Source organism: Lycorma delicatula, chromosome 7 (assembly GCF_047948215.1).
Source record: "Lycorma delicatula isolate Av1 chromosome 7, ASM4794821v1, whole genome shotgun sequence".
NCBI classification, from domain to species: Eukaryota; Metazoa; Arthropoda; class Insecta; order Hemiptera; family Fulgoridae; genus Lycorma; species Lycorma delicatula.
Window position 1 is genome coordinate 148,342,846 of NC_134461.1, and position 27,840 is coordinate 148,370,685.

At 30.0% G+C, this 27,840-nt stretch overlaps 1 protein-coding gene across 11 annotated transcripts in view; it reads right to left on the reverse strand.

Moving 5' to 3' along the window:
- LOC142327940 (uncharacterized) overlaps positions 1-27,840 on the reverse strand; it is a 452,389-nt gene that overhangs the window by 90,739 nt on the left and 333,810 nt on the right. For all 11 annotated transcript variants that reach the window (XM_075371342.1, XM_075371336.1, XM_075371339.1 and 8 more), the window contains one exon: positions 8,742-8,851. In XM_075371342.1, the coding sequence (XP_075227457.1) occupies positions 8,742-8,851 (110 nt within the window). The remainder of the gene's footprint in view (positions 1-8,741; positions 8,852-27,840) is intronic.

The following is a 27,840-nucleotide window of genomic DNA, read 5'->3' on the forward strand; positions in this document are numbered from 1 at the left end:
AAGATTACAGAGAAATAGTTATCAATTTAATAAATTTTAAAGATATGTAAGTAAACATGTATTAATAATAATTATAATTATAACTAACTTAATCTTTAAAAAATGAAACCATATTAAAATTCTTCCTATTGGTGTTCGGGTATTCATCAAGTAAATAAGCAAAGTACTTAAATAAATTCAAATATATATTTTTTTAAATTAGAATAATTTCTGATTAGAGATAGGTATAAAAAATTATCGATTGGCCTCGATAAACAGGTTAAATAAATCTCTATCATAACGCCGATATATATATATATATAGAAAAAAAACAAATTACTTGAATTAATATTTTTTAATATAAATGTAAAAAATAATAAAAAAACCATTCGTCACAACTTTGAGTTCAACATTTCAAATCTTATTAATCCTTTATTATTAGCATGGATGGTAACTATAAACTGGTCTCAAAAAGATCAAATTAATACAGATTCAAAAAAAATGTTTAATTTTATTTAGTCACTATTAATCTAATAGCTGAAATGCCAGATTTGACACGTTTATTAATAAACTACCGAGGTACGAGGTCAGTAAATAAAGTAATGAGACCGGTTCCGAAAAACTTTTTATTTACAATCTATGACTCAAAACATTTATTTACAATCAATACATGAACTCTATTACCTTCGAAATAGTTTCCTTGGGAAGCCACGCAACGTTTCAAACGGATTTCCCACTCTTCATAGAAACTCAGAAACCGGAATATCCATCAGATATCCATCAGGTCGGTAATATTTTTTTAACTGTTTTCTACTGTTCCAAAATGGTGTACTTTGAGGTGTTTTTTTTTTTTAAAGTCGGGAACAGGAAGAAGTCGCAGGGACTCAAGTCAGGTAAATAAGGTGGTTGAGGAACTACAGGAATGTTTTTCTTTACCAAAATCTCATTAATTTAGAATGCAGTGTGACAAGGTGCACTGTCATAACGCAGCTTCCACTTGTCTTTGATGGCTGGTCTCACGCGGGCAACTCTTTTCCGCAGTCTTTCCAGAATTTCCCGGTAAACATATCGATTTACAGTCTGTCCTGTAGGAAAAAATTTCGTATGGACAATGCCATTACTATCGAAGAAACAAATCAGTATGGTTTTAATTTTTGATTTGCTTTTTTGGGACGTGGTGAATTTGAAGTGTGCCACTCCTTGCTCTGACGTTTTGTTTCCCGGTCTTACTCAAATATCCAAGATTCATTACTAGTAATAACATTTTTTTAGAAAATCAGAATCAGTTTCAACTCGTCCTAGAAGATCGCGGCACACTTCCACCCAGTTGTTTTTCTGTTTAACAATGAGGTTTTTTGGGTTACAAACTTTTTCATGTCCAATTCGTTTTGACAAAATTTGATGGACTGTGGTACGGTTCAAATTCAATTGTTCTGCCATCATTCTGACAGTTAATCCCCAGTCGTACAGTATAAAGTCTCCGATTCGCTCAAAACACTGTCGTCACTTTTTGACGTTAACGGTCTTCCATAGCGTGGATCGTCCGCAACTGATTCCCGACCATCTGAAAATGCTTTAAGCCGCCTAAAAATTTGGGCTCGTGACAGAGCGTCATCTCCATACGCTCTTTTCAATTTTGAAAGAGTTTCAGTAACATTCTCACATAGTTTAACACAAAACTTGATTGCACAACGTTGCTCATAATTAGTATCACTCATTTTTGTAACGCACAACAAAAACATGTTTCACGAAAAGTTTATTTACGTCTCGCGTGGCAAAAATAGGCTAAAAATATTAATCCCTGATGATATCAATCAGCTGTTCGTATAACCACATGTTTACTTGTAACTTTACAGTGTTGCCATTTTGGCTGCCAAAAAAAAAACTAGTATCATTACTTTATTTACGGACCTCATAGGTCAAAGAGAGTCTAACTAAAATTGGACAATATAATTTAATTTTACTTATCGAAATCGTTATAGAAGGTATTTCGTGACTAAAAGTTAATAGTTTAACCAAACTAAGGAACACGTGATTTCCGTTTACGGTATGCGGCAAACGGGCAGTCTAACAACTAGAGTTATAGCCGTTTTAATAGATATAGAAGCTCTCAATTTGATTCGAATATATTTTTTGCTGTTTGTTTAAGCTAGAAAAAAAAAAAAAAAAAAAAAATTTTTTTTTTTTTTTCACCTAATGAACTGACTTTAATGTTAACTTTTTATTAGTGGAGGAAGATCCACTGCTGATCCCATCATAGGCTTCTTCTTCTAAATACGTATATACACATTATAAAGAAAAATTTCTTTTTTTTAAGTAAAAAAAAAAAATACATTGTGTACGTGAATGATTTGAAGATATTTTTAACTACTTTCGTGGTCATCGTTACTTAATACAGTTTTATTATCATAACCTGACATTATCTAATATTCAAAGAAATATTACGCAAGAAAACTAGTTAAAAAAATTTAGTATAAAAACGTATAATACACCTGTATTCCAGACAACCTTAGCTGACGCTCTATAGTAGTCTCTACACTTCTTTTCTTAATTTTATCAAAAACCAGGTTTCTCATCTTTGTATTTATTTCGAGCGATTTTTTTCCAAACAGGAAGCGTTTTATGAAGTCTATCCAGATTTTAAATAAAATTAAAATAAGGAAATTAATCTAAGAAAATTAAATCAATTTTTGAAAATATCACTACTAAAAATACTCTCTTTCCCTTTTTAAATTTAGATTTATTTTAAACGGATGTCAATTAAGGATAAGTTATCGAAAAAAGATTAGATCAATTCATTTCAGATTATATAACATAAGTTATATTTGAATATTTACTGTACACCACAATTATCAAAGTTATTGTAATAATCTCTGCTTGTACCATTAAATAGATTCATATATTATAATAACATGTTATTTTTTATTAAGTTAATCGAAATCAATAAAAATATAATATTTACCTAATAATGATAACATTAATCGTTATATGCAATAAAACCATTATTAAAATAAATACAATTATAGTAAAGTTTCTGTATTTAAAAATAATATAAATCGCATTACACGTAATGTAACCAATACGTGTTTTTTTTTTTTTTAAGTAAGAATAATTATGGCACGATAAATAAACTAAATATAAGTGACTAAGACATATGGAAAAAGACAACACGTACGAAAAAAATATATAAACATGTCTATTTGTCACGAAAAGATTGTACCGTATTCCATACATTTATGACATACGAAGTCATATATATATATATATATATAACTACGTAATATATGGGACATGTTACGTCATATTCATAGTAAGATATTTATTTCTAATTCAGTTAGCTTATTAGAGTTCAAGTAAACAGAGTGCACGTTCAGGCAGACGATCAGCAAGCGTCTGTAAATCCAGATGAATATAAAAGAAAGAACACAACGTTAATAATCAGTAACGACGCGCTATTACATTTTACAAAAATACATCAGACATTTTACATCACTGCCGATGTTCGAATAATATGAGACGCCAACCTTTACTCCATGGAGCCTTATTACTGGTTGATAAGCCACACAGAAAGGTTTCTTCTGACAAATCCACAGTTTTATCCTTTCAAACGTAACTTTCGTGTGGCCTTCGTCGATTCAAATTTCATCCGTATAACACATTCTACGGCCTTCTTGCCTTATTTTCTTTTATCAATGAGGTCATTTAATGATATCATCCCTATCAATTGAAACACTTTCCCGGCCCCATTTTTCGTATTTACATTCACACTTTTAAACAATTTATAAAAAGTTATTTTTCGAAAATCTGGTAGATCGTTATCATCATTTGCAGCTCGTAAACACTTTTTCTATTGTAGGCAGTTCGTTTCGAAAATAACTGTACTTTTTTACGAATCGCGTCGCGGGTATTGTTTTCTGATTAGACCGTAATTCATTAGTAGATTTATAATCGCGAATCACATAGTACACTGAAACAGCACAACTTCCACTTATGTTAGCGGTTTTATTAACGACATCCGAAATCAACGCCGTTGGATTACTCTCCAATTCGCTTTTGTAACCATTTAACATGTGTTTTTCCGCAGCGACCTTTTTCTGGAGAGGATATCAATAATCAATCGTGCACTATTATCAGTTGAATCGGTTATCAAAATAATGGTATAACAAATGTCGTACAGACACAAATCTAGGAATACACTACACTCACGTTCAAATAAACTTAAAAGAACGCATTACATTTTAACTTGATGATTAACTCGAATGTTCGTATGAAAAGATAGAGGGTTTAAATAGAACTGAGAAGACATAACAAGAAATAAACGTTTGATTACATTACCACTGTACGACTAATTTATACGGTGACTAATATATGAGTAACGATTACAGTGTTGTATAAAGATATGGCCGCGATGTCAGTCGGTACTGATACGGTGAGTCGGCAGAATCATGACGAACTCATTGACACTAGTATTGCTTGAATTAACATAATATTGATAAAACACCCTCTTAACAACAACGGCTTTCCTAGGTACTTATACATATAGAAACTTAATGTTTTTTTTGTTTTTTTTTTTTACTGTACCCTTAGTTTTTTCGATTGAGAACCATGTGAATCAGAATTTTACTTTCTTTTGGGTTTTTTATTTTATATAAATGAATATAATAGATGAATATTAAACTGAATGAGATATTTAGATTATGAATAAATAAATAATACGGTAAAACTTAACTCATTCAAATAAATTCATCGTTATTTTCCTAATGCATTTCATAAATTTCTACGTGCTAACAACGATTTCATTTAATTTTTATAAATGAAAAAGATGGTTTTAATAAATCATGAAAAACAGATGAATTATAAAACCGGTGAGACAGCCGGTAAATTTCATTAGCAAATAATCTATATAATTTAGCTCATATCAGTACATCATTCGACAAAATGGATAGAAAAGTTGACCGACTTCATTTTATTACATGCTGCACATTATCATATACCAACCGTATATTAACAATTAAGCTGAATTTAAGAAAGCTAAAGAGAGATAGGTCGACTATAAATATGGCAAACGGAAAAACAATTATTTCAGATTAAACTTATCGATAAAGAAATATATTAAAATAACGTAAATATTAGGAAAACAAATAATAAATTCCATGAATAATAACAGTTTGTAAGTTTCAGAAGAACCACCGCTTAGATATTTTAGTTATAATTCATGAAAAATTAAATTTTATAAAAAGATTTCATGAAGATAAGTATACTAGGAAGACTGAACTGCTTTACTCAATCATGCTTATATAAAAAAATCGACACAATCTAAACCTTAATCAAAAGAATACTTTCCATTTAGAACGATCAAAATTAAATAAATAGAACGCAAACAAACTTCACTTATGAAAAATAATTAAGAAATTTAATTAAAAGTACACCTTCTAAGAATGAACCAGATCTGTGGAATTTTCAAATTACTCTAAGGATATTAGTAATTTTAAACAAAAGTATACATACTGAACTCAAGTATTTACTTTACTTTAAATCCGTTTATGTAAAATGAATAACAAAGAAATTTCATGAAAATCTTTAAGAGTAGTGACTTCATGAAAACACGCATAGGGCGAGATGGATAAAGGTGTGTAAGATTCAATGTTATACAAACACTTATCACACATATCAAACCAAACAAAATTTTACAAAAATCAACTAATTTTATTTTACTATAAGAAAAATAAATAAAAAAGAATGTCAAAAATAATTGCAAACATTTAGTCAATTGCAGTGGCTTTATCTAACTGCTCTTACTGAGATCAATCTTTTCAGTAAACTCGATAACATTCCATTGAATTTTTGACTTGCCCATAATTCTTAATAAGTAAAAAATATATATATATAACCAAAACAAACAAAAAATTGATACTTTTCAAGTAAGATAACCGACTGAAGGTTACTTTGATATAGTAAAAAAGTGAATATTCATTCAAGCTACTGTGAAGTACAGTTAAAATAAAACAATTTATTAGACATATTTAAAAGTAAATTAATAAATATCAAAAATTAAAAAACTCAACCGCCAAAAAAATACATTGCTCTTTTTGTTCCGGTTTGGTTCCAACAGAATTTTGTGTTATATGAGCAAATACCCTGTTTCAAGTTTGAAAATTGAAATACTGGTTGTGAAGGTATAACATTTCCGAATAGTCATGATTTGTTTGATCGAGAGTGTACCTGATGCATGCAAAAGCCTTTAACAATGTACTAACAAATACCCCATTTGAATTTTGAAAACCAGATGATCGTTTACACAGATATTATAAATACATCCTATTCCACCTCCCAAAACAGTTCCCCAGGGGAACCAGTTCATTTATTACCAGTCGATGATGATGAAGAATGGTCTAGCTTTGCACGAGGTGTTCGCATTACCTCGTTGCCCTAGCCTCACATGCAGTTCCCCACGGTTAGCTCATTATTATTAAACAGAAATTTTTTACATTTTTTAATATTATTTTATTTTATTTAACGTAAATTTAATTCTATTATTTTTGTAATATTTATTCGATCGATTCAAATCATTCAGTCCAAATCCAGCTCACACAGTGATAGAGGCTCACAGAGTTATTCAATTCAGTTCAATAAAATTTATGCTTCAAAACTGGCAAATCTCCACTATTATATACATTTATATAGTCTATGACACTCCCAGCAACGTAAGGATTCCAACGCAGGGTCATGCATCTAAATCGGTTCAGTCATTGAGCTGCTACAGTGAAACAAAGATATATACATACAACCTAAATACATTACACCAGTGGTTCCCAAACTTTTCTGAGTTGCGGTGCCCTTTTTCAATTAAAATTTTTCTATGGCGCCCTACCCTACGTAAAAGTATGACTACTCGTAAGCAAGAGATAAAAATAAATAAAACTCGTATATCTTCATTATTTTTATACTTCATTAATATTAAATTAATAATTATAGATGTCTCGGTTCAATTAATTATGAAGCTTTTGCAATATTTTATGGCGCCCCTGTGAAGAGGCTGTGGCTTCCCACGGCGCCACAATGCACAGTTTGAGAATCACTGCATTACATTCCTTTTTGGTTAGAAATGTAACGAACCTTAAGAAATCAGAATTTTTTATACATCATACATTTCATAACACAAAGATAAACTAAATAAATAAAGTTAATGAGTTTACATCCTATAAATAAATTTACTTTTTAACAAAAATAAATCTATCAACAGCAATATTTATAAATTTAGTGTTAATTAGTATAATATAACCATACTACCAAATAATACCCTTTATACATGAATATCTGCCGAAATTAATATAATTTCATTTAAACCAATAATAAAAAAAAAGAATAAGCAATAAAATATCAAATTATTCATAGAGCCTCATCCTAAATTATTTTAATACTCTTCCTTTTAAATCTTATAATTGATTACCCCATTAGTGAAAGAATAATAACAGTATAAATTCTAACAAAAAAGGGAATAATACCATTTCATCTTTGATTATCAAGAACAATGTAAATATTAAGATGAGGCAAATGTATAATAGCAGTAATAATTCAAAAAATTAAGCATACAATTAACTCTAAATGAATGCTTTTCACACTAATAACAATAAAATCTCAACTCTAATAAAATAATTTTACCTAATCTATGAAAAAAGCAAGATTTCCACAAGCACCTCTATAATTGGTCAATTAAAATGGTTTCACCAAATCACACCTATTGAAGTGGATTTATATAAGAAGGCTTCAATAATATTTTAAGTAATGCTTTACTATTAATATATAACAATATAAATAGTACTTTAGAAGATATCTTTATTTATAGTGTGAAAAATTAATATGTCGAAAACAAAATTTCATAAAAACCATAATATTTGGATCTTTACAGTGATGATTTTTCTGATAATTATTTTACACTTACATTTTCTGTATCAATTAATCGTTTCATGTTACAGATTGACAAGCTTGACTAAGTCAATCGAGGTGTGCATGGGGGGACGTATAACTGTGAAGGGCACGTGAAATGCGTGTCTCAGCTATCATAGGGACGGGAAGGGTAGCTCCCCTGCGGAGAAACATTCTGATCACCAGAAGAGGTGATTATTATGTTTTTGAGGAGGCATGGGAGACCCCGATGGGATGTCTAAGTACGGACAAGCTAGGGAGCTAGGGAGGGCAGACTGTGCTGCCACGACACCCTGAGGCGACTGTGTTAAGCTTTTTAGCAAGCTGGTTGTCTTGGGGGGTGTTTAAAAAGGTAAAACAAATTTAAAAAAAGCTGAAGCTCCATCTTTTGAATAACTTTTAGCATGAAAATTAATGAAAAGTATGCAAGAGCAAATCAGCAATACTACTCCATTTATGTAAGTTATCTATTTACTTATTCATTTTAGCAACTGCTGACTAACCCCGCTCAATTGCAGTAACTTATAAAATATGTCTTTTTTAGTGTATGAAAAATTGCCAAGAATGACCAGAATTTGAATTCAAAACCTTACAGATGAAAAGCAGAAACATTATCTGATCCACTGTGGTAGCCAGCACAAAACATGTCATATTTTACTCCAATACATCATCTCCAATGACCTACTTCTCATTTAATTCCTTGATCAATAATTACGTCGAATTTATACATAATCACACACCAGCTACAAAACTTTCCCACTGTTTGGGAATAAAACAAAAATGGTTGTTTATTAAAACTAAAATATATTAAATGACTTTATATGTGTATATATTACCTGCTGTTTAAGTTCTTCAAGTTTTCTTTGGCGATCTTCATTCTGGCGCTCTTTAAGCAAACGAAGCCTTTCTTCGCGGTCTTTTTGTGTCACCGCTGCATTTTCTTTACCTGTAACCAAGTAGAAAAATGTTGATTAATAATAAACAGATCAGCATGATAATTTTCACAGTAATAATACAAAAACTGAATTCTTTTGGGCAAAAAATAAAAAGCCTATCTCAAACTAAAAATAATGAGCAATTACTACATGTTAACTTATAATTAAAATTAAACAAGTTCCATAAACTCAAAGTTTATTTTTAACTTCAAATGATTAATAAGTATTTCACTTTAGTAGTGAACAACTAAAACATCTAAAATGTGTTTTGATTGCTACAAGACCATGCTTTATTTGATGGTTAATCATAAATGTATGAACTAGAAATAACTAATAAGTGCAGAGATAACTATATTTTATATGAATAACTGTACTGTTTAAGCAAAAAAAAAAAAAAACAGTTATTAAATGTAGATTAATGAGAAATAAAATATAAAAAAGTTATTACAACATAAAAAAGTGTTGTGCGAACTTTATGGGTTAAAGATTACAAAACAAATGAATTACAGATGAAGTTTAATTAATCACCAACATGAAGAGTCCATTTACAAAGTGAGGGGAAAACAGAACAAAAAAGATAAAAAAGAAAGTGATTGATGACCGTCTGAAGACAGAGAATGTGAGAAAAATGTAACAACAAGAAAATACATGAAACACTGAATGTGAAGCTTAGAACAGTAAAAAAATACAGGTGCACAAGGCATAATAAGACTGATAACTATAATATATTTTTTACACATACATATTTATTTTTAACCAGTTTACTACCTCACAACAGTATCGTTAGATCAGTTACAGTTGGGCTGAAGATCTTATCCTGATTCACACCAAACAATATTTATATAGCTATTAATAACCAACTCCTATATTAAAAGTAAAAATATTCTAATGTATATAGTATACATTAAATAAGTATACATGCACATTCGAATCAATTCCAGGAATTACATCTTTACTTAACAGTTACAACTGGATTCTGCTATAATATAAAATCACTAATCAATAATGATATTAACAACTAACTTAATCTACATTTGCATCACAACAGAACACTTTAAAGCAAATAATTATTGATGAGAATACCAAAAATATCTGCTACTAAAGGTAAGAATAGAAAACATTTACGAGCAGTAAAATTCTTTATTTACTAATAACATAACTATCTTATGAAAAATAATATAACTGAACTGTTGATGATATGCAGGTGATTCTGATTTCCAATCCACTGTTAGCAAAGAAATAAGGGTTCATCATCAATAGTTTCTAATGAAGATTAAAATGCCAATATCACCACAGTCATGTACAGTTTACCGTTCTTGTTAAAATGTAAGCCTTTCCACCAATCCCTACTCTGTTGCCACTTTTCTTTCACAACCACCTTCAAATCTTCTCTCCTCTTCTTTATACCTCTTTACACACTTTACACAGTCATCAATGTAATATCCCGGGGACTTATTTTAAATACCTCCGTCTTGTGTATCTTCCTATCTGCTCTCCCTTTCTTCATTCTCTTAACATACCTGTATCATCTTAGCCTTAATTTTTCAAATTTTCCTTAAAGTCTTTATTGTTCATTATATCTCTGATCCCCTTTACAAATTTAACATCACAAGCTCATGTTTTGATGATGTCCCTTCTCTTCATGTATTTTCCATGTATTTGCCATTTATATTAAGTATTGGTACAAAATAATAAATTAGAATTAGAGTAAACTTAAGATTTCAAAGATAACAAAAAAATAATAATAAATGAATGTTATCTTTAACCTTATGTAAGTACATTTATCTGATAAAAATCAATTTCCCACCCATTTCTAAACCTGATATAATTTTTCATCATTACTTCAATGACAACTTTTATTACCTAGTTCCCACATATTTTTCTTTTCTTACATTCACATAGCACAACATTCCTGGGACTTCTGAAAGTTATCTCACATGTCTGATATATATCCAGGGTATGCAGAATGTTCACAAGACATGTGGATTATCCCAAGAAAGGCAGGATGACCCGATGATATTTTACAATCTTGCAAGGTAAGTGAGATATCCTCATATCTCATAAATCCCAGGAAAAATCCTTAGAAATCTCAGCAAAGTCCCTAGAGATTTTTTAAAATCTTTTAGGCAACATAAAAAAATAAGATGAATTTCATGTAATATATTACATTGCCTGGAGTAATTTATACATCTGCATCTTTTAATATGAGTAGATAAACCTTTTTATTCCTTTAGTTTTAAAAAAATAATAATAATAAATTTAGTTTTGATTTAACCATCATATCCACACAACTGGAAGCAATTACTGAAACTGTATACAAATATGCAATTGTAGTATGGAGTCTATCTTATTCTATTTCAAGTATGAAAATACCTTCAATAAGCAACTGTTTTTTCTTGTTATATAATCACTATTCAAACATATAAATGTGCTTATTCTATCAGTATTTCTTAAAAAAAGGTCTATAAAATGTTGAAAAAAAATTAATTAGTCACTTTATTTTAAAGAATGTGAATAATTCATGTGGTACCATCAGTAACACAAAGAACAGGGATAATATATTTTATATTCATAATATATTCTACACTTACACTTAATGAGGTGTCAATTTGATATCCAGTGGACATACTATGGAGTACAAATGGAAGAGCTCATACTTGAGATATAATCAAATCACAAATGATGTTTTTTAATACAATGACTGTAAATATCTGATCCGGAAAACATCTCGTAAGATTCTCAAACATATCCCGTAATTATATTCCACAAATATAACTAGGACTGCCCATTTTTGTACACTAGAGATATCTCTATAATATCATCAGATATATTAGACATCACCCTAGAAAATTCTGTGTACTCTATTAAAATGTCCATCGGTTTTCCTGAAGATGGTCTTGTGCTATGAGGAAATTTTATGATTTATGCAATCATACCCCTTATCAACCAAACCAACATTACCTTATCCCTCTTTCAATAATTCCTTTTACATTTTAAAAAAAAACATTATTTTATTGTCAGAAATTTAATTAAATAAAAATCAATTAATTGATATGATATGGTGTAGTTTTCTGATGTAGTCTGACAATAATTAACTTATTAAAGAACTGATAAGAAATCATAAAAGATTCAAGTTATAACTTTGAAGTAACTGAAAGCTTACAACGAATTACTCTTGTACTCACACAAATACTTCCGTATACCATTTACTGACATAAGTCCTTCAATTCACTAAGATGATTTATAAATTCAATACAAGATGTTGAATAGCAAAACAAGAATAATATATGACAATGTTAATACACTTATTTATAAAAGTCTGAAAAAATAAACACTTTTAAATTAATTGAGCTTAATACATTAGTTTCAAATCGCTTACAAACAAATATTTTACTTGGAAATAAAGTATGAATCACACAGTATGCATGATATTTAATAAATGAGTCAACACATAATAAAACAATTTCATCCTACAACATCATTGTTTTATCAGCTAAAAGAATACAAACTTATCTTAACACCTTCAAATAAGAACAGTAAATTATCCTAAACATCACATATTTTACACCCATTCATTTTATTTAAATACTGAAGGTGTGTCCAATGTCATACTACACAGACAGTAAACACTCATAAACACACAAAACACGACTTTTATGATCTAAAAAAGATCTATAAAAACAAAATACAATAGAACACAAATAAATAAATGAACTCATTATATAAAATACAAGAACGTAAAAACTATGCGTAATAAAACACGTTTAACTCATGCAGGATTAAAGATATTATACGATTAATGCAGTTCTATATCTACAACATATAACATTTTTTTTTTTTTATAAAAAGGATAAACTTCTTCCAAAGAAAACCTATCTACTTATTATTTCACTAATTCATTCTACTATTAATTAAAACAGTTTTTATAACTTTGCCATTACACACAATTTGGTTTTTTTTTTTTTTAAGTTACCATACCATTAATATATAAATTCATTCTACTAATATACCATTAAGTAATTTTAAAACATGTAAGTATAAATTATCAAACATATTGCAGAAATATAGTATTATTTATAGTGAAAAGAAAACAATACTGTGTGGAACAAATTCCATGACATTATGCACTGCACTGACATTAGCTGTATGATTAATAAAATGTATAATTAAACCCATTTGAATTAATGAAGCAAAATGGGAATATCAAAACTGTACCTGGAAAAAGCAATATATAACATCCAATAATGTGTAAACATTCAAATTAATTTCCAATCAATACATGTAACTCTTACTACATTCCATTAAATTAAATATAATTTAATCATTTAGCAAATAATAAAAAACGTAAAAAATTAATAATTAACAGTTTCCGTCAAGACAATCTTCATGGATGGCAAAGATAAACCCTATTCAGAATCTATAGATCACAAGTTGTTATCAAATAGAAGATGAAAAAGTGTTTAGTGGTACAAATTACAGTTGTCTAGAAGCATGCTCAAATTCTTTCACAGTTTCTAGGTTGAAACAACCACACATATGCCTTGAGTTACACCTCTGCTTAAAATTTGTTAAAAATGGTTAAATCATGTTCATCAGATTGGAAAATTTAAACAACAAATTTGCATCAATTTGTCAAAGACTTTATAAAAAAATGTACCAATATTTCAAAATTACAAACAATCTTTACACAGAATTACAGTATCAATATTTGTTTGAGTTTATAAAATGTATAAACATCTCGATAAGGAGATGAAAGCTGCTGAGAATGAGAAACAATTTAAAATAGCTGTAACCAGAAAAAAATAATAATAATACTGTTGCACCAACAGAAAAGTGATGAACTCATAATAACAAAGAATTATCTAAAGATTTTTAATAAGATTTTACATCAATTCTTATGAACAAATAAAACATGAGATTATCTCAACCAAGTCTGTAACAAAACTGCTTCAGATGTCAAAAAAGAGGCCTGGGTTCCAGTTGTTCATGACTTTTTACAGTACAAAAAAAACAAAATTTTTTATTAAATACAACTTGTGATAGGTGATAGTTTTAGCAATACGTCCCATGCAACTATGAGCTATTCCTTACAGTAAAAAGCCATGAAGTTTCTTAAACTCAAAAAATCCTAACATAACTTAAAAATGTTGACTGAATTTATTTTTTATAATCTTGGATATCTCCATTGGGAATACCCTAATTGTAGTTTGATAATACAAACTTTTCTATTTAAATAGGATAAACCATATCCTAAATAGTAATGTAGTGTAGTAGGATAAACAATCACTTTTTGAATAGTAAACTAAACTATAAGTTTTAAAAGATCTTTGGCAAAAAGGATAAATTAATTATCCCATCAACTCTGATGATAGGTCAAAATAATAATACCTCTTTCCTCATTCTTAATCCCTTCTTCTTCATTAAGATTAAGTCTAGATCTGATCCTGTTAGGTTTTTATGCTGAGAAAGCCAGGTCCTGAATACCAACGGATCCGTGATATCTAATGAGGGTTTTTTGACTGACTCAAGCAAGATCTTCTGTCTAAGAGCTGCACAATAAGTCTAATGTCTAAGTACCTACAGAGTAAAGTTTGAAAAAATACAAAAAAAAAGAAGAAATCTGCTTAAATCATGTTTTAAAGCACTCCATTGGAAAATAACATGATTTTTCATAGCTGAACCTTATGAATTAGGAACAATTTTTCATTTACAGTGAGAATTTTTCTATTAATGCAATTGAAGACTTTCAAGTACTTGAGTTGACATGCAGACTTCTCAATCAAATAAAACGTACATTTCTCACTTCTATTACAACGATGAAAAATACTAAAAAAAAAAAAAAATACCAATAATTTGCTCATATAATAAATACATTCTCCATCTTTAGAAAACAGATTATTTAAAAAAAAGGACAAAATTCTGACAAATCATAAATTGAAGACCTAAAAACAGATGATCCCCAAAAACAAAATACAGAGTGAGCAACATAAAGCCAAAACAATAATGTAACTGCTGCAGAATTGGTAGGTTATTTGGGAATGAAATTTTATGAATGATACGGATAAATTAAATAAGAAAAACATAAAGCGTAATTTAAATGTTGTATTTATTTACCTTATTGTTAAAAGATGTTCAAAATAACCACCCTGGGCATTGATGCACTTTTGTGCTCGACTGATCATATTGAGTGTCATCTGACGACAAACGTTGTTGTAAATTGTGTTGATTTCACGTTGAATGTTCACCTTCAGTTCATCAATATTATGTTGATTAGATACATAAAGTCTCTCCTTTAAGTAAAGAAGCCCCAAAGGAAAAAATTGCAAATAGAAAACTCTGGAGAACGTGGAGGCCACTGTCCTCTGCTGACAGCTCGTTCATTTGTGAAAGCTGCATGAACACGATTCAGTGAAACATTTGACGTGTGATACGTTGCTCCATCTCGTTGGAAGAAGCTGCATTGTTTCTCAATGTCAATTAATTGCGCATAGAATCTTTAGAAAATTGTGAGGTAAACTTCTGACATTGGGGTCAAAACATATTGGTCCCACTACGATTACCAGAAATTGGTACCAAACACTAATTATCTCATCGTGAAGTGAACACTCGAATATCTCGTGAAGATTCCTCGCCATCCAATACCTGGTGTTCTGTGAATTAATATGGTTGGATAAATGAAACCATGCCTCATCTGACATGAAATAAACATCAGGTCTATCTGTCCACCAACAATGTTTTCGAGAAGCCACTTGCAATAATCAAGTTGTTTCGATTTGTCTGTCTCCTTCAGTTATTGCACAGTTGTAACATGATGTGGTTTCAATTTTAAATTCATGAAGAATTTTACGACAAAATGTGTATTTAACAATAGATTGTTGGGATAACATAGGGATTTTTTTGGACTGGCAGTAATTCTACTTTCAATATCGGCAATAGCCTGTGGAGTATTAACTGAAGGTTGCTTATTTTGTTTTGCATTTGAAACCAAACCTGTTGAATGCCATTTTTTAACTAAATCGTATATGCTACTCTTCACTGGGATAGAGGAATTCAGAAAAATGTTCTATGAATACGTGACGTGATTCTTCAAACGATCCAGAACAAATATAGGTCTCAACTATAGCTATTCTCTCCAGGATTGAATAAAACATTTTACACAAACAATACTGCACTGCAATAAAACATATACCGCACTGACATGTAACCACCTGACAAACAGCAGCAAAAATCAGTCGTAACATATAAATACACTAGTCATGCTAGTAATGTGAGAGTCTTTCATAAAAAGTGTTGGGTAACAGTTTCATTATGGGTTCAGTTTTTATATTGCTCACCCTGTATATATAAACAGCACATGGTCATTCTCCAATACGAACATTTAACTCTATATTAAACAGCTCATCGCTTACAGCGTAAAAATTTATAGGAAGAAATCTTGGTGCGAGTGCAGGACATATTACAACCCAAATTTTTATAAGATGTTATAAGATCATTGACAGACAATATCGTGGTAATTTTCTGTCTTTCGATTTCCCAAAAACTCTAAGTAACATTTTTGAATGTTTGCCAAGCTGCTTTCTCCAGTGGATTCAATAGTTCCTCAAACTTTTCATCATGCATTAGCGATTGTATTTGTGGACCCACAAATATTACATCTTTAATTTTAGCATCAATAATTTTAGGAAACTTCCGTTTTAAGTACATGAAACCAGTAGTATTGTCCATGGCCTTAACAAAGTTCTTCATTAATCCTAGTCTGATACGTAACGGAGGTAGATACACGTTTTTAGGATTACACAATTGGTCATGCTTCACATTTTTCTGTTCAATGAGTGATCGCGTATAGGCCACTTTTTCTAATGTAATGGTTTTTTCTGTCCCTACTATCCCTGTCATACAAAAAACAACAGTACTTTGTATAACCAAGCTGCAGACCAAGAATAAGTGCAATTACTTTCAAATCACCACAAATATTCCATTCACACAATGCATATTGAAGCTTTTCCAATATAAATTTAAAGTTTTCATATGTTTCTTTTATACTAGCAGAGTGAGCCACAGGTACTGATGGAAATTTATTGCCATTATGCAGAAGCACAGCTTTTAAACTAACTTTAGAAGAATCAATAAATAGCGCCATTCTGTTGAGTTATGTTCATTACAAAGTGTCTCCTCATAAGAGAAGAAATGTCATTACAAAACATTAAGCCAATTTCTTCAGAAGAATAGTCTTCAAATTCAGAATGACAATTACAATACTTATTGTAATTGTATGGGCAATTCTTTGCAGTGTGGAACTGGTCTCACTGCAGATTGCAAGTTAGGATACACCACTGTATGTTTTCATTTTAACGAAATCCCTTTAATGTTTGTTAAGCAGAAATAACAGTCAGAGGAGTAATCTTTAGATTCCCTGCAAATCATAGGATAGCAAATGGCATGTCGCGTGTGCTATTCATCCATGCAGTGAGAAGACTAGAACAAGATAAACAATAGATATGTGGGTCCCAGGCCCTTGTTGGGTCCCCGACTTTACAACCAAAATAAAATCCGTTAACAGTTTTTTACTAACAGAGTAAGGTTTCGCCTTTGGAACTTGAGCATCACTTCACAATTTCCCAACAAAAATTGTTAGGATGATTTAAACAAACTCTAGGCATTTTGTAACTAACAACTAATTAAAAGAAATAAAGTTGTACATATGTAATACACAATAATTCAGACACACAAAGCACTCATAATGACGTGTTTACCGGTTCACTACTACCTCACAACTGGCATTGTTCTGATGAATGTGTGCTACACAAGGTCACGTTAGTACATATCTGTACATGTCTGAACCTGCACAACAGTAGCATCACTACCCTTTGAGTTAGCTCATTTGGTTCCATCATATTTATAATGCTCGAGGAGCTTTTACTTGACAATGGAAAAATGGATGAAAAAACATTTTAAAATATTTAAAAAAATTAAAATTACAAAAAACTCTGGGTGATAGAGAAATTCCAAATACATATTTGAAAACAGGATAAAAATTGCATTAAGTATTGGTAGTCGGGAGACAAAAACCAGTGTAATTATACACTAAAATAATAGAGAAATTAGTATAACATAAATTAAAAGTAACCTTTTTACAGGTATTTAATAAAAAATGATTCTGTTCTATATGTATTTGAAAGGTAATGATAAAATTACTAAAGAAAAAAATACTCTTCATTAGGGATTGCTATTGTTTAGTGAACTGTATTTTATGGTAATAACTTACATTAAATACATAATTAAAGAATTAATGACCATTAAAGAATTAATGAATCTATGGTTAGTATATACTAACCATAGATTCATTATTTTACAACAGAATAAGAACGGTTCATGACTAGTAATAAAATACAGAGATGATATGATTTCAATATCAAGGTCAAACAGTATGATCAAGATTTTAAAATGATTCACTGAATGTTATAATAAAAAAAATTAAACAATGTACTTAAAAATATAAATGTAGTTAGAATTGAAGTTTCACAAAATCAAAGGTTCCCATAAAGTTCCCACAACTGAAGTTTCCCATAAAGGTACTATATAAAATATACCTCTGTTATTAGACTGGTTTAATGCTACTCTTTACTAATTGTTATTCTGAGCTACTAAGCTTTTAATCTCAGGATATTTATTTTCCTATATGCTCAGTTATTTACTTCAAACATTCCAATCTTTGTCATCCTGTAGAGTTTTTATTAATTCTGTTACACATTTAAGGATAATTACAAATGGAAAAAGTAATTACTATTACTCAGCAGTACAAGTGTCTGTTCAAACATTAACCTATTACATTATTTGCAATTTAAAAAAACAATACTTATCCCAGCTATCATTATGTATAGGGATCATAATTTGTCTTTTTATAAGATTTTCTTATGAATAAGAGCATATAAGCTATACTCCTATTCAGCATAATTATTTTCCATTTCAAATTTTATTGATCCACATACTTTTTCATATCTCAAAGCCTGTATTCTTTTCCTTTCTGTTTTTTCCAACAGTATGTGCTCCACTACCACATGGCTATATCACACAAATATTTTCAAGAATTTTTTTAATTCTTAGATCTAAATCAGATACAAGTAAATTTCACTTTTTGATGAAAGATTTCCATGCTTATGCAAATCTGCATATCTATTTTAATTTGATAATCAAAAAACAAAGTTCTTTAACTTCTGGCATAGTTCCTCCTTTTCATATTTGATTGATTCCTCATTATTCTCTCAGTTCATTACACTAGTTTTTTACTAATTTATTTTCAAACTATAATAAATATGGGCTATTTCATCTGAATGAAACACTGAATAGATACTATTCAGTTAGAATACTGATCTGCAGAAAGAACAATCTCATTTATACCTAAAAATCCCACCTTTATTCCTCTCTTTATATAATTAAGCCAACCAACTAACAAATTTATCCTTCAATGTCTATTAATGTTGCTTTTTTTAATAAATTGAAAAACAATTCGAACAAATAGTACCCTTGTCTCACTCCTTTCTGAATCAGTTTGTTTCTTCTCTTTTAAAAATTCACACTGATCCTTCTAAAGGCTGCAACTCCTCTTTCTCTATATTTACTCCAATTTCTTGATTGGTTTATTCCACTCTACATTATCATACATGTTTTCCAGATCAACAAATTTCAGATACGTAGCTTGATTCTTCTAAAGCTTATATAATACCACGTAAGCTTAGAAGATTGTCAACTTATTTACTTGGCAATCAAAATTACCTATAATACTGGGCGATTCAAAAATGATTTCACTACTTTAAAAGCAAATAAAAATCTATTTAGATAACTTACAGATACAAGTGAGATCTTATTTCACAACAAAACACATCAAGTTTTGACTCACATAGTTCATTAGTACTGAATTCAGCCACCAGAGCTGTCACCAGTGTTGTTAAAAAGGGATACATTTCTTGTTGCGAAACGTGCTTGCTATCTGTCTTGGTTTCCAATTTGCAATCAGCAACTGAAGTTCAATGTAATTTTTGTAGAGAGTACAGTAGGGAGTTTCCTAATAGGCATAAAATTTACTCTTGGCACCAAATCTTCATTGAGACAGGCTGTTCTGTTAAACACAAAATCACCCAGAGGCCTACATGTCCCTGAAGCTGCTATGAAACAACTCAGAGAAAGCTTTGCATGTAGTCCGAAGAAATCAACTCAACATGCTTCATATGAGACTGGCATTCCACAAACAACTGTTTGACATGTATTACATAAATAAATGCACTTGAAGTTGTACAAACTAACCATGGTTTAACACATTACAGATAAAGACAAAGTTGCTTGGCTCCAGTTTTGTGTGGAAATGATGGATAGAATTGCAGACAATACATTTTTAAACAATGTAATTTTTAGTGATGAGTCAACATTTTATATCAGTGGCAAGGTGAAAACCCATAACTGATGAATAGAGGGTAGAAAAAACCCTCATGAGACTTTACAGCTCATGATAATCCTAAGGTCAATAATTTTTGTGCCCTAAGCAAACAAAGACTGTATCGACCGTTCTTCTTTCAGGAGGCAACCATAAATGGTATAGTTTATCTGGAAATGCTTCAAAATTGTCTAATTCCTCAGTGAGACAATGATGACAAAAATGGGTGCCATTACTATCAACAAGACAGGGCACCATCTCACTACAGCCTAGAATTCCAATATTTTCTTGATACTCAATTCCCAGATCGGCAGATTGGTCATGAAGGTTCAACTGCATGGCCATCATGCTCCCCTCATTTGACCCTGCTAGATTTTTTTCTTCGGGGTTCATTAAAGATCAGGTTTGCATACTACCTCTACCTGCTAGACTTGTTTAAAGACTTCGAATTAACACTGCATCTGCAGAGGTAACGTCTGACATTCTGTTCACACTCGGGAATGAAATCGACTTCAGGTGGGATGCCACGCCGATTATAAATGGAAGCCATTGAACCAAAGTGAATGTTGGGTGACAAACTTGATGTTATTTCTATGAAATGAGACCTCAACCAAATTCATAAAGCAGAACTATTAAAATAAACTAGTAATTTAAAAAAAAAAAAACAATTATGTTATTGTTCATCAATTTATCTTAAGTTACAATTATGAGGGTAGGGTGAAATGTTCTTTCTTTCTTTTCCAGTTTACCCTCCGGTAACTACCATTTAGATAATTCTTCAGAGGATGATATGTATAGTGTAAATGAAGTGTAGTCTTGTACATTCTCAGTTCGACTATTCCTGAGATGTGTGGTTAATTGAAACCCAACCACCAAAGAACACCAGTATCCATGATCTAGTATTCAAATCCGTGTAAAAATAACTGGCTTTACTAGGACTTGAACGCTGGAACTCTTGACTTCCAAATCAGCTGATTTGGGAAGACGCGTTAACCACTAGAACAACCCGGTGGGTTAGGGTGAAATGTTCTGGGCCTGGATAAGTAAACAACATTTTTCTGGGAACATTTTGATTTATTTTTCAACATAGTCACCACCAATAATGTCTATAAACTTACCCCAGCGTTCCCCAAGAGCGCTTAAGCCAGTTCAATACATCGATTTAAACAACTCCTTAAAATAACCATCTATGGGGACAATAACTGGTCAAAAATTTCTTCCCTCCATGCCATTTTTTCTAGATTAGGAATCAAGTAATAGTCACTGGGAGGTGAGATCAGTAAATATGGAAGGTGTTGAATCAATTCGAACCATAATTTGTTGATTTTTGTCATTGCAATGACTGACGTGTGAGCTGGAGCACTGTCTTGATGGAAAAGTACTTTTTTTTGTTGACAAATGCGGTCGTTTTTCCTTAATTTCATAACCAAAATGCTGCAATAAGGTCACATAATATTCACAATTTATTGCTTCACCCTTTTTGAGATTACTCAACAAAAAGTATTCCACATGCATCCAAAAAACAGTTGCCATAACTTTGTTAAAGGATAAGGTCGTTTTAGCTTTTTTTAGAGCAGGTTGAGATTTTTCAATCCATTTTTTTTTTATTGCTATTTTGTCTCGGAAGTGTAAATATGAACCCAATTCTCATCAACTGTCACAAACTGACATAAAAATTCTTTCAGATTGTGCTGAGAGCTCGAGCTTGAAATGTTTTTTCAGTACTGTTTGTGGTCGAGCCTAAGTAAACGCGGCACCCATCTAGCACTCACCTTGTTCATGCTCAAATGTTTGTACAAAATATTGTGCATGCATTCTGTTGATATGCCTATAAATTTTGCTAACTAATTCCCTGTCATTTGTCGGCCAATACAATTTTATGCCCTTTTTTTATAATTTCTGACATAATCAACTCAGAAGGGCATACACTGCATGGTTCATCGCTAGTGCGTATTCAACCCATTTTACTCTTCGACCTACCATTTAACTGTTGTATTTGATGAAGAAGAGTCTCCAATGTTATATCAAGCTCTTCTTCAATTTCCTTTATACTTAAGCCTTTCAGAAAAATGTATTAAACAGTGCAAGAATTTCCAGTTTTCCATTTTCCAAAAAACATCCTAATTCTCCACTTTGATGGAATGTAAATACTATACTAAGTGATGCAGCGACTTGAAACTTCTATAGTAACTAATGAAGAATGAAATCATGTGACACTGTCGAAGTTAGGTGTACTACCGCCATTTCTGTGTGAGGTCTGGAACTTTTCACCCCACCCTCATATATTAATAAAATATTTTACAAATACATGTGTAATAATTCTATAATTTGTATCAGGCAATAAAATGTGCAATTTATACTGTAAAGAAAAAAAAAATCAATGCTAACAGCCACCAATTAAAAACTGTCACAGAAATAATAAAACTTAATCACACAGATGATGTCTTGCTGATTACTTATTATGTCTTGCTGATCATTTTCAGCAAAAATACATATAACTGAGTCCTAAACAGATGATGTCTTGCTGATTACTTATTATGTCTTGCTGATCATTTTCAGCAAAAATACATATAACTGAGTCCTAAAGACAGCTCCTCTAATATTTTACCACACACCATATCAATAACTCACTAATCCATTATTTTTAAATAAAAAAATAGATAAATAAAATATGCAAAAAAAAACAAAAATAAGCTCCAAAAAAAAGAACAGTAGATAAACAAACTAAAGAAATATCTTGCAGGGTGTTAAAACCTGCAAAAGTTTACGTTTGGAGAACAAAAAGATAATTTAAAACAACTGATTACAAAAGAACAAATGGAAAGAATATAAAATATTGTTATAAAAAAATATTTAGTATATGAAGTAAGTAATATTTAGTAAGTAAGTAAGTAATCATCAAAAGAAAGCACAATAGTGTCACTTACTAGCAGTGTTATTTTTATATCAAGTGATAATTTGTCAACGAATAAAATTTACAATGCATTTCAAAAAAATTTGTAGTGAGCCAGAGCTAAGAAACAGAGAAGGCTGATGTATAATACCCACAATGAGAAGCATATCAGAAACTGATGTGTGAAAAATCCTAATATGTAATGAATAAGTCCAACTTATCACAGCATGCTTTCCTTCTACATCATTAAATCAGTATCAGAATAAGACAAAGAATAAAATTAAACATTTACTTTATACTTCCAACAAAAAAACAACTCTCTAATTTATTTAGAAAATAAAAACTTGTGATGTTCCCAGGGCAGATTAATTAGTCTATAGCTAACATGGGAGAGGTTTACTAAAAAATATATACATTTCATAATTTAGGAAATGAAAAATAAACTCTAAGATTTAGGTATTGTACACTATTTTATGTATATTGAAAAAAATGTATTATTTAATAAATATAAAATCAATAGTGACAAGAATAAGAAACAATAAATCAATTAATATGTAGAGGTGAAAAAATGAAGAACAGAATAAGTAAAACACCACAGGTTCTTGATATTATAACACAAAATATAAAAACAACATAAATAAAAAGAAAATTAAAAAAACACAAACAAGAATACTAATTGCTAAGGAAGCATTTTACAGGAAGATGCAATAATTGTAGTAAGAAAACATTAAAGATTTGAAGAAATTTGTAAATGATCTTTGTAAAATAAGATCTTGTTATGTTTCGAGTGCACTTCTGTATGGATGTAAAACAAGGAAAGAAGAAAATGGGGAAATTAAAAGCTAGGCAGATTCTAAACAAGGATATGAAGGAGATAGTTGAAAAATAAGCAGATAAAGTGTAAATTGAAGAAATAATGAGGAGAGTAAATGAGAATAGAGATCTATTCAATACAACTGAGAACAGTAAAGCTAACAAGCTGGTTGTACCATGAGAGAAGAAGTTGATTAAAACAGTGCTAGAAAGATAAGCAGAAGTTCAAGAAAAGAAAGATAAAAGAAAAAATCTGAAGTGGACACCACATGACTTCCTTGTACACCGATTAAATTACACATACACATTTTTCCTGCACTTTAAATAACACAATTTTCCTGCAAATAACACAATTGTTAGGTTAGGTGAATTTAAACTTATTTCACTTGAAAGTGAGGTACAAACTTCCAATTCTTTAATAAAGTGGACAGTTACACAATTGCATTGTAGTGAATCACCTTTTTTGTGGTATCCGAATCAGCATTTTATATTAGTTTAAATATTAATTCTGTTTCACGTCACTCAAGTAGTTATGTGGTGTAAGTGAGAACGTGTCAGATCTGTAACCATGGACACATCGGTTCGAATCCAACTTCATATACATATATTTTTTTATAACTTTTTTTTTCTAATCTAAATATATTGATTTATCAATAATTATTAACATCTGTAAAAATTTTTGAATTACAATGAAAAGTATGTAATATTTTATTTGCACCTTCTCACCCAACTGAATATGCATTACAATCCAATGGTGGAAAAATACATGATTCCTTTGATACAAATGGCCGTTAACTAAAGTAGCACCATACAGAAGAAAGGAAATAACTGAAATCATTTTTTTTCTCTGCAATTTACAAAATTGATATGGTAAAAGTTAAATCTGTTACAGTCGTGGGAAAATATATTTTTTTAAGAAATTTTAATCTACTTCCATTACATGTAGGACAATTATTTCTCTACAAATCACCTTATGTATGAAAAACTCTACATATGAGTTGACAGATTCCAAAAAATCCTAGGATAATTAAAACAACCACCTATGAAAATCAAATATACGGTAACATAATTAATTGGTAATAACTGAAATCAGTTCTTTTAACATTACAATTATTGTTGACATTTGATTAATAGTTTTCAGTCAGCATTAAATATAATTTTTAACTGAAAATTTAATTCCCATGTCAAAACTAAAACCTTAAAGAACTTGCCTATTAGCCACAAAAAATTGCATACAGTTTTGAACCAACAGCAAATGATAAATGAAACCAAAACACATTTTTTTTATATTTTGATTTACTAAGAACCAAAAATTAAATTAAATTTCATACCACACTACTCTTTTTTTCATGGGCACACAATGAAGTATCGTCATTAGTGCCCTGACATGATATTTATATAGTAAACAAATTAAAGATTTAAAAGATATTAAAGAAAATCTAAACATGACGTATGATGTATACAAAATGTGAAATAAAACCACAATGAAATGTAACATTAAAAATGTAATTTAAAAGAACAAAATTATCATCCTGCATATGCTAAATGACATTAACTGATGAAAAAGACATAAAAGATATAATTAAATTTTGAATCTAGATGCACGGCCTTAAAAAATCATAAAACATTTAATAACATCAATTCATTGTTGCATAAGATATTTTGGATGTTAGCCTCTAGTTTAAACTTCTGACACAATGCTGCATACGACACAGTACAAAAATATGTGGTGTATAACCACATATATATGTGACTTGGCAGTCACAGTGAGCACAGACAGATGAATTGGTCTGATTCATGAAGTGTCCACAATTAGTGTGCCCTATTTGCAAATAATAACCTTCTCTCAATGGTTATTCATGCATGGGAGCTCCATGGTACACAGTGTTCTTAACTGGACAAAGTTTATTGTTGATGGTAACATTCCATTCAATTTGCCACTCATCACGAACCACCCATTTCAGAAAACAGAGATCACTCAGAACAATGCAATTAGTACAAACAGGTCTCTTTTGCCGCAACATCAGCGCACTCATTGCCTGAAATTTCAATATCACTAGGTATCCTGCAGAAGCTCACACTTAGGTTATGCTAAGCCATTTCAGAAATTACAGATTGAATATTACAGACAAGGTGTCTGGAGTACATGCCACTAACTGGCTGCAAGGTACTCATCATGAAATCTTAAGTACATATAAGTCTTTGGGTTAATTTCAGGTTGCCCCGTTAACAGCACACAGCTACACAATGAAAACACTGGCAATTCTGGGAAGGCCAAACATGTTTATTCTATAGATATCATAAGATTTCATATCTCAAGTTTTTTTTATAATTAAGCTTTCACATAACTTATTATAAGAATTACTGATTCACTAGCAACTGGATTTTGATATTTTTATTTATTTAGTAACATAAATTAAAAGAAACATGTCACAACAAATCTGTTCCATAAGAATTACCAACATTATAGAGATACTGATATTTCACCAGCAGTGGATAGAGATATTTAAGATAAACCACAAAATATGTTAACAGATTTTTTGTTTCTTAATATCAGTTTTGTTTTTTTTTAATGATATTTTGTAGATAAGAGGTCAGTACAACTAACCTACTAGTCATAAAAATAAAAAAACAATGATCTATTCCAAATTTGAAATAAAAGTTATAATTCCCAACACAGATAATTTTTAAGGAGTGTTATACTTTTACTAAAAAATAAAAACTATTTGGTTTTGAATAAAAGAAATGTTAACTTCAATCTAGGAACAAGATAGATATATAGAATTTTTCAAAACAAATTATACTATGACATAAGAAATTATGTATATTTTACATCAAACATCAACTAACTTATAATAGCATTTTATTTACTATTCCAAGATCCATACAAATAAAATACAAATTTAAGGCATTTATTTAAAAATATCGTCATTTAGAACACAAAAAATAACTATGGTACAAATTGAAAAAAATATATTGTCACTGAAACAACGTTTTCACTTCAACAATGCAGCATTGTTACCAGATGTGCAATGTATTAATGTGACAATCAACCTATTAAGAAATTCATAATACATTACAATGCAACAAAAATAGTAGATTAACCCAGCAAAGACTTCCCACTCTGAATTTTTTAAATGTTGAGAGCAGATTTTAGTTAAAACTGGTATCAACCAAACAAATTTCTGTTCAAAAAAGATATGAAACAACCAGTATAAGCTAAGTAAAATGAAAATTCAGCAGCAGTACTGTAAATTAAAATAACTATTATTTGTCTAAGAAATTAATTTTTTTCTGTTAAATACTAACGTATAAAACAGTTCATTATTTTTCATGACCCACAATGCTGGATGGGTAAAAAATGTGTTGAATTAGTGAATTAGACTACAATTTCATGTATTTTATATAAACCTGATTTCTCCTTCTACCTTGTCTTAAAAACTGAAAACAGTAAATCATTATTTTGCTTTTTATATTTATTTAATTTTTTTTAATTATACCATTTAGCTAAAAATAACTATCTGTAACAAAAAATCTACACAACAATAAATTACAATAATCTACTAATTACTGCATCTATAACAAAGTGACTATCATTCCACAACTAAAAATATAATTATGTATGTACATTATTACTATTAAATACTAAAAGAAAGTAAAAAAATACAATAAAAAGGTGCACATGTACTGGTAAATGAGAATAAATTTGAAAAACTAACTGACCTTACAAAGTTAAATTACGTAAAGAAAAATGGAAATTCAGTACAAAACCCAATGAAAATATATGTTTTCTAGCCATATAAAAAAATAAAATAAATGAAAACTAATAAAATATAAATGGGTAGGAGAATTTCCAGTTTTTTTAA